General features: G+C 39.5%; 1 protein-coding gene across 1 annotated transcript in view; it reads right to left on the bottom strand.

The window, feature by feature from the left end:
• The window catches only part of LOC114665162 (zinc finger protein 791-like), a 44,268-nt gene that overhangs the window by 11,171 nt on the left and 15,174 nt on the right, over positions 1–17,923 (bottom strand). Inside the window, exon 4 of the mRNA XM_051934829.1 lies at positions 5,022–5,482. Coding sequence (XP_051790789.1) covers positions 5,022–5,482 — 461 coding nt within the window. The remainder of the gene's footprint in view (positions 1–5,021; positions 5,483–17,923) is intronic.

Genomic DNA, 17,923 nt, shown 5'->3' with positions numbered 1-17,923 from the left:
TGTCATGCACCAGGAGGAACCCAGGACCCACTGCACCAGCATAGGTCTGACAATGGGTCCAAGGATTTCATCCCAATACCTAATGGCAGTCAAGATGTCGCTGTCTAGCCTGTAGAGGTCTGTGCGTCCATCCATGGATATGCCTCCCCAGATATACCATCACTGACACCACCAAACCAGTCATGCTGAACGATGTTACAGGCAGCATAATTCTCTCAACGGCTTACGTCTGTCACATGTGCTCAGGGTGAACCTGCTCTCATCTGTGAAAAGCACAGGGCGCCAGTAGTGGATCTGCCAATGCTGGTATTTTATGGCAAATGCCAATCAAGCACCATGGTGCCGGACGGGCAGTGAGCACAGGGCACACTAGAGGACGTCAGGCCCTCAGGCCACCCTCATGTAGTCTGTTTCTGATTGTTTGGTTAGAGACATTCACACCAGTGGCCTGCCTGCTGGAGGTCATTTTGTAGGTTCTGGCAGTGCCCACCCTGTTTCTCCTTGCCCAAATGAGCAGATACCGGTGGGTCCTGCTGATGGGTTAAGGACCTTCTACGAGGAGCCCTGTCCAGCTCTCCTAGAGTAACTGCCTGTCTCCTGAAATCTCCTCCATGCCCTTTAGTCTGTGCTGGGAAACACAGCAACCCTTCTTGCAATGGCACGTATTGATGTGCCATCCTGGAGAAGTTGGACTACCTGTGCAACCTCTGTAGGGTCCAGGTATCTCCTCATGCTACCAGAAGTGACACCGACCATAGCCAAATGCAAAAGTAGTGAAAAAACAATCAGAAAACAATGAGGAGGGAAAAATGTCACTGGGCTCCACCTGCTAAACCATTCCTGTTTTGGGGGTCATCTCATTGTTGCCCCTCCAGTGCACCTGCTGTTAATTTCATTAACACCAAAGCAGCTGAAACTGATTAACAACCTCGTCTGCTACTGAACTGACCAGATCAATAGCCCACAAGTTTCACTGACTCGATGCTATACTCTGATTCAAAAGTGTTCCTTTTAGTGAACAATCAGGAAAAAAAAAAAGTTTCCAATGAAATTCTGGAAAGTGTCTACAAGAATCAGGGAAAACTATTCTTTCTGGACAAAGCAGAGTGAACACATAAAACCTTTTTAATTAATTTAATATTATGTAAAATTAGATCAGATTATAAAATTGCAATAGCTGTAGCATCATCTGGCATTGTCGATACTTAATTGGAAAGGGGGAACCACTCATTCAGCTTTTAAGTTGCTATTAAACCTAACCTACAGTGAAGCTCCTGTGTTTAATGTTTAGAAAGGGACTGTTCTGGCTTACCTTTTAAAAGACTCCGTGGTTATCATTTGGGATGAGTGTACCATGTCCCATAAAGGGGGAACAGAAGCTCTGAGCAGAACACTTAAAGTCGTAAGAGACAATGAAAATTTAATGAGTGGAGTGACTGTTCTGTTTTCAGCCGATTTTTGACAAACTCTTCCAGTAATTCAAGCAAGTACCAGGGCCAATGGTGTGAGGGCATCCATAAAGTCATTCTTTATATGGAGTAAAACTCACAAATCAACTCTTAAGGTTAATATCAGTTGTTTAGTTGAAAGGAGACTGTTTAGCTGGTGCATTTCCACAATTGCTTTTGAAAACAGGCAACTGGCAAATAACAGACATAATGAAATTCCAAACAACCTTGGAAACTTAGTCAACTCCATTGAAGAAGAACTGGCTGAGAAAGTTTACCCAGATGTTATAAATTTATATTAAAAAAGTGTTCCATGGTTATGTGAAGGTGCTACAGTATACTATCGCCTAAAACCGATACAGCTGATAAAATAAATAATTTTTTGCTTGAATAACTACACAGTGATTCTATCAATTCATTTTTAGATCATGAAGAAGCAGTTCATTATCCTATTGATATTTTGAATTCCCTTAGTCATTCTGGAATGGCTCCTAATAAACTGTTCCTTAAAGTTGGTATACCAATAATGTTGTTCCCAAACCTAAATGCTCCAAAACTATGTATGATCGACGCCTCAATAGTAACTGGCTGTGGAAAAGGAGAAGAAGTATTTATTCCTCAGATTCCAATGATCCCCAGCGACTTTCCCTTTGAATTTAAAAAAAACTCCAATTCCCTATGAGAATTTGGTTTGCTTTAACCATAAACAAAGTTCAATGGCAAATTTGATTGGTTGCTGGCATTGATTTGCACACATCTTGCTTTTTGCACTGACAGTTTTATGTGGCATGTGTGATAGGTGGCCGGCCATTTATCCCGGCCAATACCCCCAGGCCGCCAGGTGGAGCTCTCCTTGCAGTATGGAGGTACCCCGAATGCCAGCAGGGAATTATGGACATTGGAGTTTTCCTTTACAACCCTGCTGGATACCACGGGGGTCACTTGAAGGCGCTGCAGGGAAGAGCAGTAATTATTTTCCCTACACCCCGGAAGTATGTCAGAGTCACATGAACAAGAGGAATGATGTGCTTCAGGGGTGAAGAAAAGGAGAAGTTTTTGCCTGACCCGGAAGTGATAGAAAGTCACATGGACTGAGGAACAGAAACACTTCCGGGTCAGGGAATATAAAAGGACGATGGGAAAACCCAGACGTTGAGCTGAGCTGGGTGGAAGGGTGGCAACGCGTCTGGGAGTGTGGAGGAATTGATTAGTGTAGTGATTATTGATGTATTATTGAGTATTGTGGAGTGGAGGGTGCTTTGTGCACTTTATTATTATAATAAATATTATTATTGGACTTTTATCTGGTGTCTGACGTCTGGTCTGAGGGTTCAAGGGGTCGACAGTACCTCTATCTGTTACACATGTTCAAGCGTCAGTCAGAGGGACAATTTATACATTTTGGCTGACAGGACAAACTAAAATCGTGGTATATAAAAAAGCTTTAGTTTATATATTTTGAGGAATTTAGTAAAACAACATTTATTTATTGTTAAAACTCCATTTGTATGTGCAGCGAAGTGCACGGGTCCTACTATTTCAGTAATAAAGGTGGTAAATTCACTTGTATAGATTAAAAACAGGTCAGATTAAACACAAATTGGAATTTTCTTAACTAAAACGCATATTTAACAGACATGGACACTCAACCGGATTAAGCGAGTTTGAGAATGTGCCATTTAGTTTAAATGAATGCTTACAAGCTTGTGATCCTTTAGAATCCCCTGGATTTCAGCATCAATTCTTCCTGACAATGTGTTCTGATAAGCCAGTTTATCTTACAATAACAGACAAACACAATCAACTGGACTGTACTAAACAAATCATTCTAACATTTATAGTCCAGTCTGTGACATTCTATGTTAATGAATTCCCTAAAAGCTCAGTGGAGTTAGGAGTTCAACCAATCACATGAGACTGAGGCTTAGAGGTGATCATCCCTATAAAAAAAAAACAGCACACAAAGTTTAGGTTTTCGCAGTGGCCTCATCTCAAAAAAAGATCTGCTCATGTGATATTATAAGACCTTAGGAGAAGAACTAGAGAGATGCACAAAGTCCTTGGAGTCCATCAATCCATCATGTTGCACGAGTGCAAATTGAGAGCACTAGCTGAGGCAAGTTACCCGTGCCTGGCACCTTAGAAAACATGGTCACTAACACCTTCTCCTTATTTCCCCAGCAGCCCAGAGGACGAGCTCCAAGTCAGAATGTGATGACACTGCTTTATCGGCTGAAGGTCCTACCCTTCTGTGTTGGTGGCTATTTAAACAATGATGACACTGAAGTAGTTGTTCACTTGGGAACCTGCTTCCAAACACTATGGAATTCCAGAGAAGAGAACTCTCATCTGACTGAAGGAAAGGCTGCTCTGGACACGAGAGTTCTGTAATTTCTCTGTTACAACCATTTTGTTTTGTTTTCATTAAACGGGGAACCAGCTTGGTCACCAACCCTTTACAACCCCTAGTTTCTTCTCTTTATAACTGGAAGATAAATTGAAGAATCTCATTACTTCAATGGGTATCATAAAGGAATCACTGCAAAAGTGCAGAAGTTAAAAAGAACAAACAACCTACAGAAATCCCTTAACCTTGACAAAGTCTCTGTGTGTTCAGAACAACACAAGAATGGTGCTCCTGGAAGGATAAACCCAAGAAAAATACTATTCTCTAAACAAACATCACTGCACATCTCAAGCTTGCTAAAGCACACCATGATGTTCAATAGCAGATAGTGTTGAACACTTTGGCAAAAAACATGCAACACTAAGGTCATATTGTAGAGAGAGCATCATGGTTTAGGGCCACTTTGCTTATTCAGGATTTATACAGTTTGCCATCATCAGGGGAACGCTGATTACAAAATGTCAATAAATCTAATAGGAGAATATCAGGGTAGTACAAGATTAACTGAAGTTGGGTGATGAAACAAGAAAATGAATTGAAACACGGGAAGAAATCAACAACTTAAAAGGTTTAACACAAGGAAACTGGTGTTCTGGAATAGCCAATCAGAGTCCAGAGCTTACTAGAAATGGAAATGCTGTAGCCTGATCTGAAGGGAGCTAGTCATGGAAAAAAAAATCCCAGTGACACCAACAAATTGAAAAAGTTTGGAAAGGAGGAATGGACTAAAAATTGAAGGCTGAAATGCTTGGTGGAGGTCACTGAAGCTAAATGAGATTAACCAGTTAGTAAAGCAAGGGGGTCAGCAATTAGGACTATAAATGTTTAAATGATGTGTTCAGAACTGAAAGGAAGAAGTCTAAATGTTTGCATGTTACTAGTTTAGGATGAGTGCGTTTGTCTGTTAATGGGACTTAGCTGAAGATCAGACCGCTTCATTAGGAGGAATTACTGCAGAAATCCAAGGAATTCCAAAAGATAGACATTTTCTTGCACCAATACTATTACATAACAAAATCCTGTAATTTTGTACTTTCTTGGAAAATTTGCAAAGTTCCAACTTCACTACACTTCTACGCTTTTCCAAAAAGCATCAGACTTTCCGTTCAGGCCCCATACCTTCAACTCTAAAAGTTACTGTACATATATTCTTATTTTATACTCACTTGTACCAGACTGATTTGTAGCTGGTGGCCGATCATCTTGAGTTCTAACAGATGTATTTTCTTCAATTCCCTTTGTGACAGACTGTAACGATTCAGACTTCACATTGACAGATGAACTTTGTCTGATAGAAGAGACTAGCACAGTCATCGGTCCATCTTGATACCCATAACGAGGTTCTTCTTCCTTGACACCCTCCATTGTTTTATTTTTGTGTGCCTCAATGGCGACGCACTTCTCGTCAGTCTCCTCTTTAATTTCCATTGATCCCAGTCCACATTCCTCATCCTTAATGTCCAGACTCTCCTGTTTAGGGTGGACACTCTCCCATTCACAGTCTTCCTCCTTAACAGTTATGGTCCTTATCTCTCTGGTATCTATGCTCACATCCATCTGGACGTTATTGTGAACTGCAGATTTCTCTTTCTCTCTGTGGAAAGAACAGGATGTGATTCCATCAAAACTACAACATTCAGATAAATAGATATTTGAACTTCATTTTACAAAACTCGTCGTTTAAGTTTATGTCACGTTTGACAGTAACTCATTACTCTTGATATCAATTATCAGGTGTAAAGCTTGGAAAGTGTGGAGTGAAAGTACAACAAGCTGGAAGAAGTTGACCCTCTCCCACAGTTGCGGGCCAGCAGTTTTCAACACTTGGATTGTTGGGGTCCCAGAGTTGTGTTATCAGTTTTGATGAGGAATGTTTTTAAAAGCAGAGTCTGAGAATTGTGTTAAACAAGGCAATGTCAGAAAGGGGAAGTTGAAAGAGGGACTAAACTTTGGTAAACTGCAGAAGATGACAAGTGAATGAACTAATGGCTTTTCTAGCTTATACTAAAATCCATAATTTAGGTTACCACCAAAAATAGAAGGTATGTAGCATAAGACAAAGGACCTTTGACTGGTAACGGTCTAAAGACAATTATGAAATGCTGAGCTGATCGTAATGTCTGATTGCAGTAACATTTCATAAAAACCCTTTGTTCCCCTTTATGTTTCAAAGTGCTTTGTTCTGTTGACTATGAACTTCACTTTTACAAAAGTAAATAGCTGATTGACCTGACTTGAGCTCCTCTGACATTCTTCATTGAACTGCCATTACAGGGACAGGCACTAATGGTGTTTAAAAATAAAAGTGCTGTATGGCAGGTGACCAGATTGCTTATTTATTCGTTTAACATAAAATACATTATTTGAAACTTCTATGGTGACTTAGTGGAAATCAAGTACAGCTACCCTTTATTATCTCAACATAAACTGTTCAAGAAAACATCTGATAGCAAGTAGTCTGATAAAGGAAACCAACATTTCATTACCTTTAATGGGTAAATGATAAAGGCATTCCTAGAACATCCCAAGTCCCTGCACCCAGTTTTCCCAAATATTGCTAAAATTCTTTTAATCGCATATAAAACCGTATATTTTGAATTTCTACACAAAACAGAGCATTCAAAACACTAATTATTCAGCACTTCATAGACTAATAAGTATAACTTTGTTAGCTCTAGGTTTCCTCTTTCTCCCCAAATAAGTCCTCTGGAATCACCACACTTATTTTTGATTTCGAAACAAATTGATTATAATGCAAAAGACAACCTGAGTAAAAAAGTTACACTCTTTTTTTAAAATGATTATGTGATTTATTGAAGGGAAAAAAAGTTCAACACCTATATCACCTATGTGAAAAAGTAACTGCCCCCTTAGTCACTCCATCAACCCATGAACCAAATTTCAACAACAGGTTAAAGCTGGCTAGACAAACCCAAGCTCGGTTGCTGCCAGTCATGCTGAATCTAAACATCACTTCAACAGAACCTTTTCAGCAATATGAAGTTGGCTAAAAGGTCAAAACAAGCAGCACACCATGACTCAATCAAAGGAAATTCCAGAAGATATGAGAAAGAAAGTTACTGTAAACTATCAGTTAAGAAAGGGTTACAAAGCAACCTCCAAAACCCTGGGACTCCAGTGAACCACTATCAAATTGCACCTGAAGAAAATAAAGACACAAGGACATAAGAGAAGCTGAGTACGGTGCATACTGGGATTTAGAAGACTACCTGTTAAGCACAAATGTAGGTAATCAGACTTGAAGCTTAAACATCGCTTGTATGCAACAGTCATATACTGTAAAACAATATAATGGAGCTACTGGGAGTCTGACGGTTGTATCAATTAAGAGAGTTCACAAGCCGGGGTCTAACTTGTTTCACAAAAAGTGAACTTCCCGATTCACCAAAACATCAGAGCTGGCCATGCCCTCACAGCACTGTTGTGGCTCTCAATTTTGACCGTTGTGGAAGAAAATTTTAAACAGACATTCCCCCCCACTGGAATGCCCTGATTTGAGCAATAAAACACGGGAAGGAGAAAGTGTCAATCATTAGTCTTTATCTAAATCTTGCAAGAGGCAAACAACATATTAGTAAGTGATTGCCAAGGAAAGAGTGTCCTCTGTGCTACATGTATATAAACTGTTGATTAGGCCGCTACTCAAAAAAGGAATTCATTACATAATCAGAAAACCTTTAACCTGATTGGTTATACCCAGTTGGTAACGGGACACGACAAACGTTGATACCTTAAATGACCACAATGTAACCCCATCCATTAGGCTGATTGATAGTCCTGTTAGCTTAGGGTGTACATGACTTTTAAATGTATTACATTTATTCTTATTTTAAGAGATGTGCGAGTTTCTGCACGTTCATCCTTTTTTCTCATGGTTTTTAGAGCAATGGTCTAATTTATAATCCAGCTGGGTACATCAACAGGAAACTTAGCACTACGCAAAATATAGAAAAATGATTATACCATAAAATATAACATTTTCTCTTAAGGATTATATAGAAATAAGAGCATCAGCTTTTAAGCAAAAGCTCAGAAGGTTATGAGACTCAGACACACGCTAGGGGCACATTGGACCAGGGTTCAGATTCAACTATTACACTATACACGTGAATTACAGATTTAAATTTAAGTACAATGTTTGTTATTTGCTCTTGGAATGATGATGACAGTTACCTTTTTAAAAGGATTGTGAAAAACTGACCCTTTCAGGTTTATTCCATTTTAAAATAACACATTTTCTAATACAGAAATATGTGAAATATAATGAAAACATCCATCCATCCGGTTTCCTCCCACAGTCCAAAGACATGCAGGTTAGGTGGATTGGCGGTTCTAAAATGGCCCTAGTGTGTGCTTGGTGTGTGGGTGTGTGTGTCCTGTGGTGGGTTGGCACCCTGCCCGGGATTGGTTCCTGCCTTGTGCCCTGTGTTGGCTGGGATTGGCTCCAGCAGACCCCCGTGACCCTGTGTTCGGATTCAGCGGGTTGGATAATGGATGGATGGATAATGAAAACATAGTAAAACAGTAGTGACAATAATAAGAAAAACTATTAAATCAAATGTACTCATACTTGTACTCTGAACATATGAAGTGCACAAGAACACTGCAATGGTCTCATCTGTGCAAAATGTTGGGTACCTAAAAAAATTATTGTAAGTACTATAATTTAGCAATGTATGTTTATGCTCAATTTTACATACTATAAAATAACAGAACATTACAAAAACTGATGAGAAAAGACCAACAAGCTTGTCCACCCTGTTCACCTAGATTGATCACAATAACATCAAGTCAAAATAGGAATATTCCTAAAGTCCTGGAGCCTCATCTATGAACGGTGCGTATGCACAGAAATGTTGCGCAAGAACGTTTCCACGTTCAAATCACGATGTATAAAACTTACACTTGGCATAAAGCGATGCACTTTTCCACGGTACCTCAAACCCTGTCGTACGCAAGTTCTCCGCTCGGTTTTGCAGACTGGCAGCACCCTGCATCAAAGCAGTGCTACTGTTCCTGTGTGGTTACCCATTCTTAGATCCACATCCATGACGGCAGCTTTATCAAATACACTGAAATTAACCGCATATCATTCATAAATTTAATGCATCTGATTGTAATTAACCTGTAACAATATAATGGTCCACAGAATGGTCAAACTATTCTAAATACCATTACTGCTTTAGCGTTGTTACTCTCATTGCACCTTCTTCTTCTTCTGTCAGCTGCTCCCGTTAGGGGTTGCCACACCAGATCATCTTTTCCATATTACTCGTACTGCACCACTTGGAGTATTTATATCACTGTATCTGAGTGTGAATCACAGATTTACATCGATCGGAAAGAGAATTATCGGTATACAGTATCAAGCACTAGCTGCCTCAGCCATTCGCTATTTGAACTGCTCTTATCCGACCAACGCTTCACAGCCTTTCCTGTTCGGACCTCGCGGTTCACAAACAGTTTCATCCCAAGAACTATACACGCACTCAATCAGTCCATCAAGTGCTCCTTGTAGAACTGTTTGTACTTGCAAGTTACCGTGAGGTAATTGTACTTATGATAGTTATAATATTGCAAAACCTGAGCAACTTTATAAAGCGCATATTTACATATGATGACGATATCATTTTTAAGATGAAATGCAGCAAAATATGTTGATTACATCATACAGATAAAACCTTAACTTTAAATTACACGGTGCCACAGCGCTAGCGAGCTTGAGCTTCGTTCACGGTTTGTTCCTGCCTCGCGCTGTTTTCATGCTGTGGCTGGCGCGACACTGGAAGGATAGATGAATAGAACAATTAAACATTACGAAGATATTTCGATGTTCCTTAAAAGTTTTGAAGAATCGGCATTCTAAGCTTACAGGTGGCTTAACGTCTATTACAGAACTGATTGGGTATTTGGAGAAAGAAAAGGAAGGACAGGAATTGGGGGTTAGTACATTTGAAAAATGCAGTACGTCTGTAATAAAGCATTTCATTGAAGGTCGCGCATGACGCAACAAGCATCTTGCTGTAAGACATGAACAATCACTGCGCCACCGTGTTCCCATGTTTAATAACATGCTTTAACTCATATAATCATGAAAATTATATCGCGTATACTTCTCAGTATTTTAATTATTCAGAGAGCTGTAATATTACGAACATAATGGATTCTGTGTCCTGTCGGAGGAAGAGCATGAAGCATTTAACGTGCTACTTTAGTTAAGATGGGATTTGAGAAATTAGTAAATTAAAACGATTTTAAGATGAAGTTTATGATGTTCTACTTTAATGACAAAAACTACGTGATTAAAGTGGAAATTTCGAGATTAAAGTTGACATTTCATGCTTTTTTCACACTGTGTGCCTATTTTTTTTTCCACTGTACCCTAATAAACTTTCATATGACACTCAGACGGTGGGCTACGACTCGCCTTTTCATGCCGACTTTGATATGGGACAACTTTTTTTTTATTTTGGGCACTGTGCGACTTTGAGAACTTGAGCTTTCGAGTTTCTCTGACACGCTATTTCACTCGATCAGCTTCCTTTTGTTGCTTATATAACTGTTTAAACCAACAAATAGTACGTTTTTCTTTGCCTCCATTTGGTATTAGCTGAAATTCTTATATTTTCCCCCATGCTTTTCCCATTGTCTTTTCACAGAACGCTGGGCTTAAGGGCTATTTATATTGATTTGTATATTCAAAGAGGCGTAATTCTGGGAGGAGTTGGGGCGGGATAGCAAGCACGTACGTTTATTTCCACGCTGAGTGGGATTTATGTAGCGGAAGAACGCAGAAGTTGGCGAACGCACAGATTCCTGCATCTGGATTTTTCTGTGCGTAAGCACATTTCGGCTTTTGTGCTTACGTCATGTTATAGTGCGAATTCTACGCACGGCATTATGCATGAGGCCCCTGCTCTCTACCACACTACTTGGTCATGTATTCCACATGTCTGTGATTCTTTGAATCAAGAAAAAGTTTCTAACATTTGTGTAAAATCTGCCCTTCATTTTTCAACTGAATTTCCGTGTTGTTAAAGAATTAATTTTAAGGTGACAACTGGGAAGCACTTGTACTAATTCTGTTTACACTAGAATTACCAAAGCCTACGAATAAACTCATAATCCCAGCCCACCTTAAATCCATTTTCACCTCTCTGTCAGTATCTTTTGTTTTGTAAATGTGTCGATATGCGCAAGCAGAAAGCAGCCTACTATCCCATCCTCCCACAGCCACAGAAACAGCAAAAATCACTCACTCAGCTCAAGCCTTTTTTATCTGTTAGTGAGGTAGAAATTGCATAAGTATGATTTTATCTTTAGTTGCAGAGACGGACTCTGCATACATGAGAGCTGACAAGCAACAAATGCTCATCCGGAAGTATAATATGTGAGGAATAAAGAACATGGGTGTTTTGTAGAAAAGGATGCTCATCTGTCTGAAGTCTTGTGTTTTACACACCACAACAGAAGGAAAAAAAAAAAAAAAAAGAAAGTAAAGAAAGCAGAACCTGTTAAACGTTCATAAAGCACATGCTCTATCAGCATGTTATTAGCAGTCAGGTAATTTGAAATGACCAGCGATTTTAAGTCATGTTAACTGACATGTTCTGCCAACAAGACCTGTAACTGCAATCTGCAGCTCTGACATACACCAGAACTTGAAGTTGTGTATTGTATATTTAGTAATCCCTGTTACTTTTAGGAGGTTGTCAGTTTCTTCACATGCTGATAAGAGTTTGCTGGTTCACTGTATATTCCAGCTCACTTTTACCACTCCTAGTACTCCTCATCTCCCGATTGTTTTTAATGCTAAAATACTTGAATCTCTTTGGGACATCTATTGCCTTTTCTGCAATTGGTCTCTCCAACACTCTTTTAGTCTCTGCAATATCCTTTTTGTAGCCATCGGTCAAATGCTTGTGCCTTATTCATCTTTTTTTTTTTTTTTAACCTCCTTTGTAACTCCTTTTTAGCTAATTTTAACCACCTTACAGCTTTCCTTAATTTAATGCTTCCAAATTGTGGGACAAACTTGTCCTGCATTATATGCAAAAAACTTTTCATTTTGTTCACAACAACTCAACTTGCCTCCATATTTAAAAGCTTATCCTGGTTTATCTTACTTTAGGATTTGTCTCATCTGCTCAAAGTTTGCCCTTCTAAAAATTTAACTGTTTTCATTTTCAATAGGCATTCTTTCAAAATACAGAGAAATCTATTATATTACGGTCAATTAATTCTAATAGTTCAATCAGCTTTACCCACTCTGTTCTATCTTGTTTATTACAGAATACTAAATCTAGACTGGCCTCCCCCTAGTCGGTCCATTAACATAAACTATTAAAAAATAGTCTCCGATTATGTCTAATAACTCCTGGGGGTTATTCCACAAAGCACACTTAGCCATAAAGTCACAGTTAAATTGAGACCCCAGGCTTACCTGAGCCAATTTGGGTTTCACCAAAGAGAATTACGGCAAGTCACGCTTGGTAGCCAAGACAATAAAAGGTCACCTCTTAAGCTGCTCCATACCAGTGTGAAGGTGAAGCTTAGCCGAGTGTTGTGGACTGAGAGGTCATTAAATTCCTGTTATAGGAGAAAAACAAAATATATCAGAAAGGTTCTTGTCTTGTAATTTTTTTAACAAATCTAATGTTGCGGACTTCTAATTTAAATTATTCTTACATGTTCATTACAAAAATGATAAAACAAACTTTTGAAAATATTAAGACTATCACAGTTATAATTATGCAATTCATCTCTGTTGCTCTTTTCTGTCAGAGAGAGACAAAAGTAAACGTTATAAAAATCAGGAGTGGTCTCCCCTACACTTTCTCATATACTCAGATATTGGATGGATGTTTGAGGAGTAAAACACAAGACAATGATTATATTTTTATATTATGTACATCAAAGAACCATCAACAACAAATCAAATTAATAATACATTGAACAATTATTATTAAGTAATGTTGAATAAATCAGACTCTGCAGCTGCATGAATAAAAGGTAAATTTCCACATCCAGTTAGTGAAAATAGCCCAAAAGTTGATAGAAACCTACATTTTGTACCTAATACTTGCATGCAAAATTTGGTTGACCTAACTGAACTCAACTGATCCAAGTTATCGTGTTTACACACACACAGAATTTCAAAAATGGTATTTTCAGACTCCGGGGGGTCTAAAATGTTGAGATTCATCAAAATCTTGAAATTGAATTTTTGGACGATTACAATACTTTTCCTGTACTTCATATATAAAAAATAAAGTAAAAAATAATTTAAAAAAGGCTGGTAATGTCATCATCATCAATTTAAAAAAAAAATGTCAATTCTAAGTCAGTAAACCTCAAACACTAAAGAGGCACAAGAATGTTCATAAAAATGTAAAACACAAGAAAAAAAAATTACACACTTCAAAACCTTTGAGGAACATCTCGGTGTGCTCCTGTCCTTGTACTTCATAGGGCTTTAAAGCCACCATCATAAATAAGGTCAGAAACAAAGACCACCATCATTTTTGATACAAGTCATGACAGCATATACAGTGGGTATAGAAAAGAATCCCCCCCCCCCCCCCCTTCGAAATATTCCCTTTTTTTTTTTTTTTTTTATTTACAGCCTTAAATGAACACACAAACCAATATTTTTCCAGCTTTACTTACTCAATGCAATCTATAACATCCAAGTGAAGGATATTACAGCTACAGTTCAGATGAATTTAAAAAAATCAAAAAACAAGAAATCCTGATATGAATAAAGGATCACCCCCATCCTAAACTCCATCAGGTGTCAGTGCCCACCATTTCCATTGCAGACCACGGTTACTGGTGTCCTTCCACCTGTGATCAATTGTAATCCATGAGATTAGTGAAGCTGTTCCTGGAGCATTCATTCCCTTGCTTGGTAGTGCAACTGACAGCAAACAACTGACTATGGGTGGCAAGCCACTTTCAAAAGATCTCAGGGATATAGTTGTGGACAGACATAAGGCAGAAGATGGAGACAAACAAATCTCAAAGGCTTTACCAATCTCAAGGAGCACAGTAAGGTCCATACTAACGAAGTGGCAAGTGTTTGGTACTACTAGGACCCTCCCTGGATCAGTGTGTCCCTCCAAACTGGAAGGAAGAGCAAGGAGGAAACCGGTAAGAGAGACTACCACGAGGCCAATGGCCACTTTGAAGGAGTTACAGGATTTTATGGCAAAGAGTAGTCATTGTTTGCAGGTGACAACAATTTCACAAGCGCTCCACAATTGTGGCTTGTTCGGGAGGGTCGCAGGGAAAAAGCCACTTCTCAAGAAAGGCCACATTAAGGCTCGTTTGAGCTTTGCCAGAATACACCTTGAAGATTCTGATGCCAAGTGGAAAAAGGTCTTATGGTTAGATGAGACCAAAATCAAACGGTGCACCAATGCAGCTCACCATCCACAACACACCGTACCTACAGTAAAGCATGGAGGTGGCAGCATCCTGGTGTGGGGGTGTTTTTCTGGCGCAGGGCCTGGGTCTCTCATTAGGGTAGAAAGAAAAATGGATGGGGCAAAATACCATCAAATTCTTGAGGAAAACCTGCTACCCTCTGCCTGAAAGTTGAAGATGGGAAGAATGTTCACTTTCAACACAACAACGACCCGAAGCATACAGCAAAATTGACCACACAGTGGTTGAAGGAGAAAAAAAAGTGAATGTCCTCATGTGGCCGAGTCAGAGCCCAGACCTAAATCCCATTGAAAATCAGTGGAAAGATTTGAAGATAGCAGACCACCAACGCTCACCATCCAATTTGACCAAACTTGAACAGTTAAACTGCAAAGAAGAGTGGGGGGCAAATACTAATAGCTCAATCTAGATGTGCAAAGCTAATAGAAAAGTATCCCAACAGACTCAAGGCTCATTAAGGTAAAAGGGGGTTCAACAACAAGACACCTACATGGGGGTGGGGGGGGTGTTCAATCCTTTATTAATCTCAGTACGTTTTGTTTTTGAATTTTTATTACTTTTTTCTGAACTGTAGCTGTGATATCTTTCACTTGGATGTTATAGGTTACATTGAGTAAGTAATGCTGGAAAAAATATTAGTTTGTGTGTGTTTTCATTTAAGACTGTAAAGCAAAAAAATGGGAATATTTCGAATGGGGAGATTCTTTTCTATACCCACTGTACATCATAAAATAATAAACAGTAGCATATACTTAAAGATTTAAATGCAAAATCTGTTATTTTTATAATTGTCCCTCCCCCCAATAAAAATATATTAAAATACAAAATGCTTCCTAATTGAGGATGCCAGGAAAACAGAAGCACTCATTATAAAAATGATCAAGTGTGGTCTTGTACTCGTGATGAAGATTTTCATTTATGGCGTGTCAATCATTGTGCTTGTTTGAAAACAAAGAGTTAAAGGAAGGACTGCTGTTAGAGAGGTATCAATAAGAGCCACGGATCACATTTAAGGGTGCACCTCCCAGCATGCATGAGAGTGTCTATTATGGGATGTTAAAAAGTGAAGAAGGTGCGCGAGTGTCGCAATAGTCAATCCGCAAAAAGAAACATTTATTTGTTTTAAGTAAGAATCAGCAGTGTACCGAGTTAAGATAAGTGTGCGTTTTTGACCAGAGGTGGGTTCGTTTGCATTTTCCTTGTATTTTATGTTAAGATGTAAAGTCGTTTAAATGTACTGATTACGTTATTGATTTGAATTCTATACTGCCGGTAAGCTAGTGCTTAATTTCAGTAATACTGCCATCTAGTGGACTTTGGGTACTTTATCAATAAGTTTTATGTATTCTTTTTTATTGTAGACCACACACACAACTACAAATACACCTATACCTATTCGAATGCAGGTGTATATCTCCAAATAAATAAGTTCAATTTCAAACTAAGCTGCTGTGTGGAATATTCTGCATCATTTGCCAGTGTCCTGACCGACACTCCGGAGTGAACACTATAAGTCCTGAACATACGAAAGATAAAGTGGTCCTTTGCTACAACTGCACTGACCCCTTGGCATTTCCTGATGACAAAGCAACTTTATATGAAATTAGCTGAAGCCAAAAATTGCAAAGTCAACTTGACGAAGCCAATGCCTAAGAAATGTGCAAACTCAAACTATTCACATCAGTTTGACATTATTATTTATATATAAAGTGAATCTTTGTAAAATGCATTTATCTAGAGCCGTGTCGTCACACTAGACCACGTTATTTGCACGCCCCAAGTGTCATTAGCATCGTAAGACTGAACCCGTGTGTGGAAAAAGGTACCGGCAAGTTACTTAGAGGCCGGCTATGTACAATACAAATCGTTCAAAGCATCAAAGCACAGGTCAGCCCTTTAAAATGACCCGGACGTGTATCACTAGTCATATTATGCAATCGGTCATTCTGATGAAGGCAAACTAAACAGTAGGAGTGACATTTGGGCATCTCGCCACATGCTGAAGCTGCAAGTTATTTTTGTTTTTTTGATTTTTCAGGAAAATTCCAGCTTTGAAGTCGCGAAGAGAATATTCTGACAAGGTCTCCGCCATGAGCGATTTACCTCGATCTAGTCGGGAGAGTGGCTACAGCTTCCTGATTCTCACATCATATTATCGGAGATTTGTCCAGGGTTTCGCCCGCATAGCTGCTCCCTTGCATCGGCTCACTACCCAGGGCTCCACGTTCCAATGGAGTGAGTGCGAGGCCGTGTTTTGACAGCTCAAGTAAGCCTTCAGCACTGCAGCTGTCCTGGCCGTCCCAAACCCAATGAAACCATTTATTATAGACACCGACACCAGCAACCAGAGCAGCTCCGTCTCAACATTCACTTGACACGTCCTCTTAGCACTTCCTCTGAAATTAAGGTCAGGTTTCTACTTCACGCCTGCGTACGCTACTGCTACACAGCGCCAACCCCACGTGTTATTAATTATTTAAATGAAGTTAAATATTTATCTGTAAAATATAACATACGTTCTTTAACACATTTAATCATGAAATTGATCTCAAGTATAAATCTGCGGATTCTAAATGTGCAGAGAGCTGGAATATCATAAATTTAATATGTTCTGTGTGGCAATCTGCTGCTGCTGTCAACTCAGGAGGGAGAAAAAACAGGAGACAGACGACGGTATGCGAGAACTTTAAATGCGTGGCGTCATTACAATGGGAAATATGCGACGCTTGCATTGCACATACGAAAAATAGACAAACACATGCACCACGGCGGCTGGGTGCGCAAGTCCCCGTCAGGATCGCGAAACCAACAAAAAAGCCACGAAAAAGAGCGCTAATCCGTTTGAACTTGCACCGCGCTTTGCTGCAATATCTTCCATGAAACTTGATAAGACACTTGCCTAACTTTGGGAACGTATTTCCGAAACTGTTCTGAAAGATGATATCGTTGCCTCTCCTTTCATTACAGCCGGATAAGACTACTCTGGCAAAGAGCATACACTAAGGTGAGCGGGCGCCATGATATCAGAAACAATCCTAACATAACTTTCTGCGTTGTGCGGTGATTATGAGACACAAAGAAATGAACGACGAGGAGTCGTCAATTCACAGGGAAACTCCATTGAGAATCGAGCTGTTAAACCTCAGAAACACTAAAGAAACCACAAGGCTCCGCGTGCTGCTCAGGGACTTCGATCAGAATTTCTGACAATGGTGACCCCGTGCCTGCTCGCTGTCTCTCCCTCTCTCGCACATATAGACAGAACTACGTACCTTTTCCTTGCGAGGATTTGTTTCTCGGATGTCTGCACAGGTGAAATTAAGCTGCACTCGAATTAACCAGGATGCGACTCCACCAACTGTTCGATACGTCAGCTGAGCCGAAGTTTACCTTAACAGCTGGAGTTCGCCTCTCGTGTAGCGTGGCTTCAGCTTCCGTCGCCGTTGATGACGTCACTGCGCTCGCCTCAACAGGCAGACGTGCCACTTCCCTTAAAAACTGGATGCAGGATTACGAGCGAGGCTGAGGTTGGCTTTATATTCACATGTTTTGTGTAGTTTCTCGTTCAGGGAATAAAACCCTTTACAGTGTCTATGAA

This window comes from Erpetoichthys calabaricus, chromosome 1 (genome assembly GCF_900747795.2).
Source record: "Erpetoichthys calabaricus chromosome 1, fErpCal1.3, whole genome shotgun sequence".
Taxonomy (NCBI): Eukaryota; Metazoa; Chordata; class Cladistia; order Polypteriformes; family Polypteridae; genus Erpetoichthys; species Erpetoichthys calabaricus.
The sequence above is the reverse complement of the archived record's forward strand: the minus strand, read 5'-3'. Positions and strand labels throughout refer to the sequence as shown.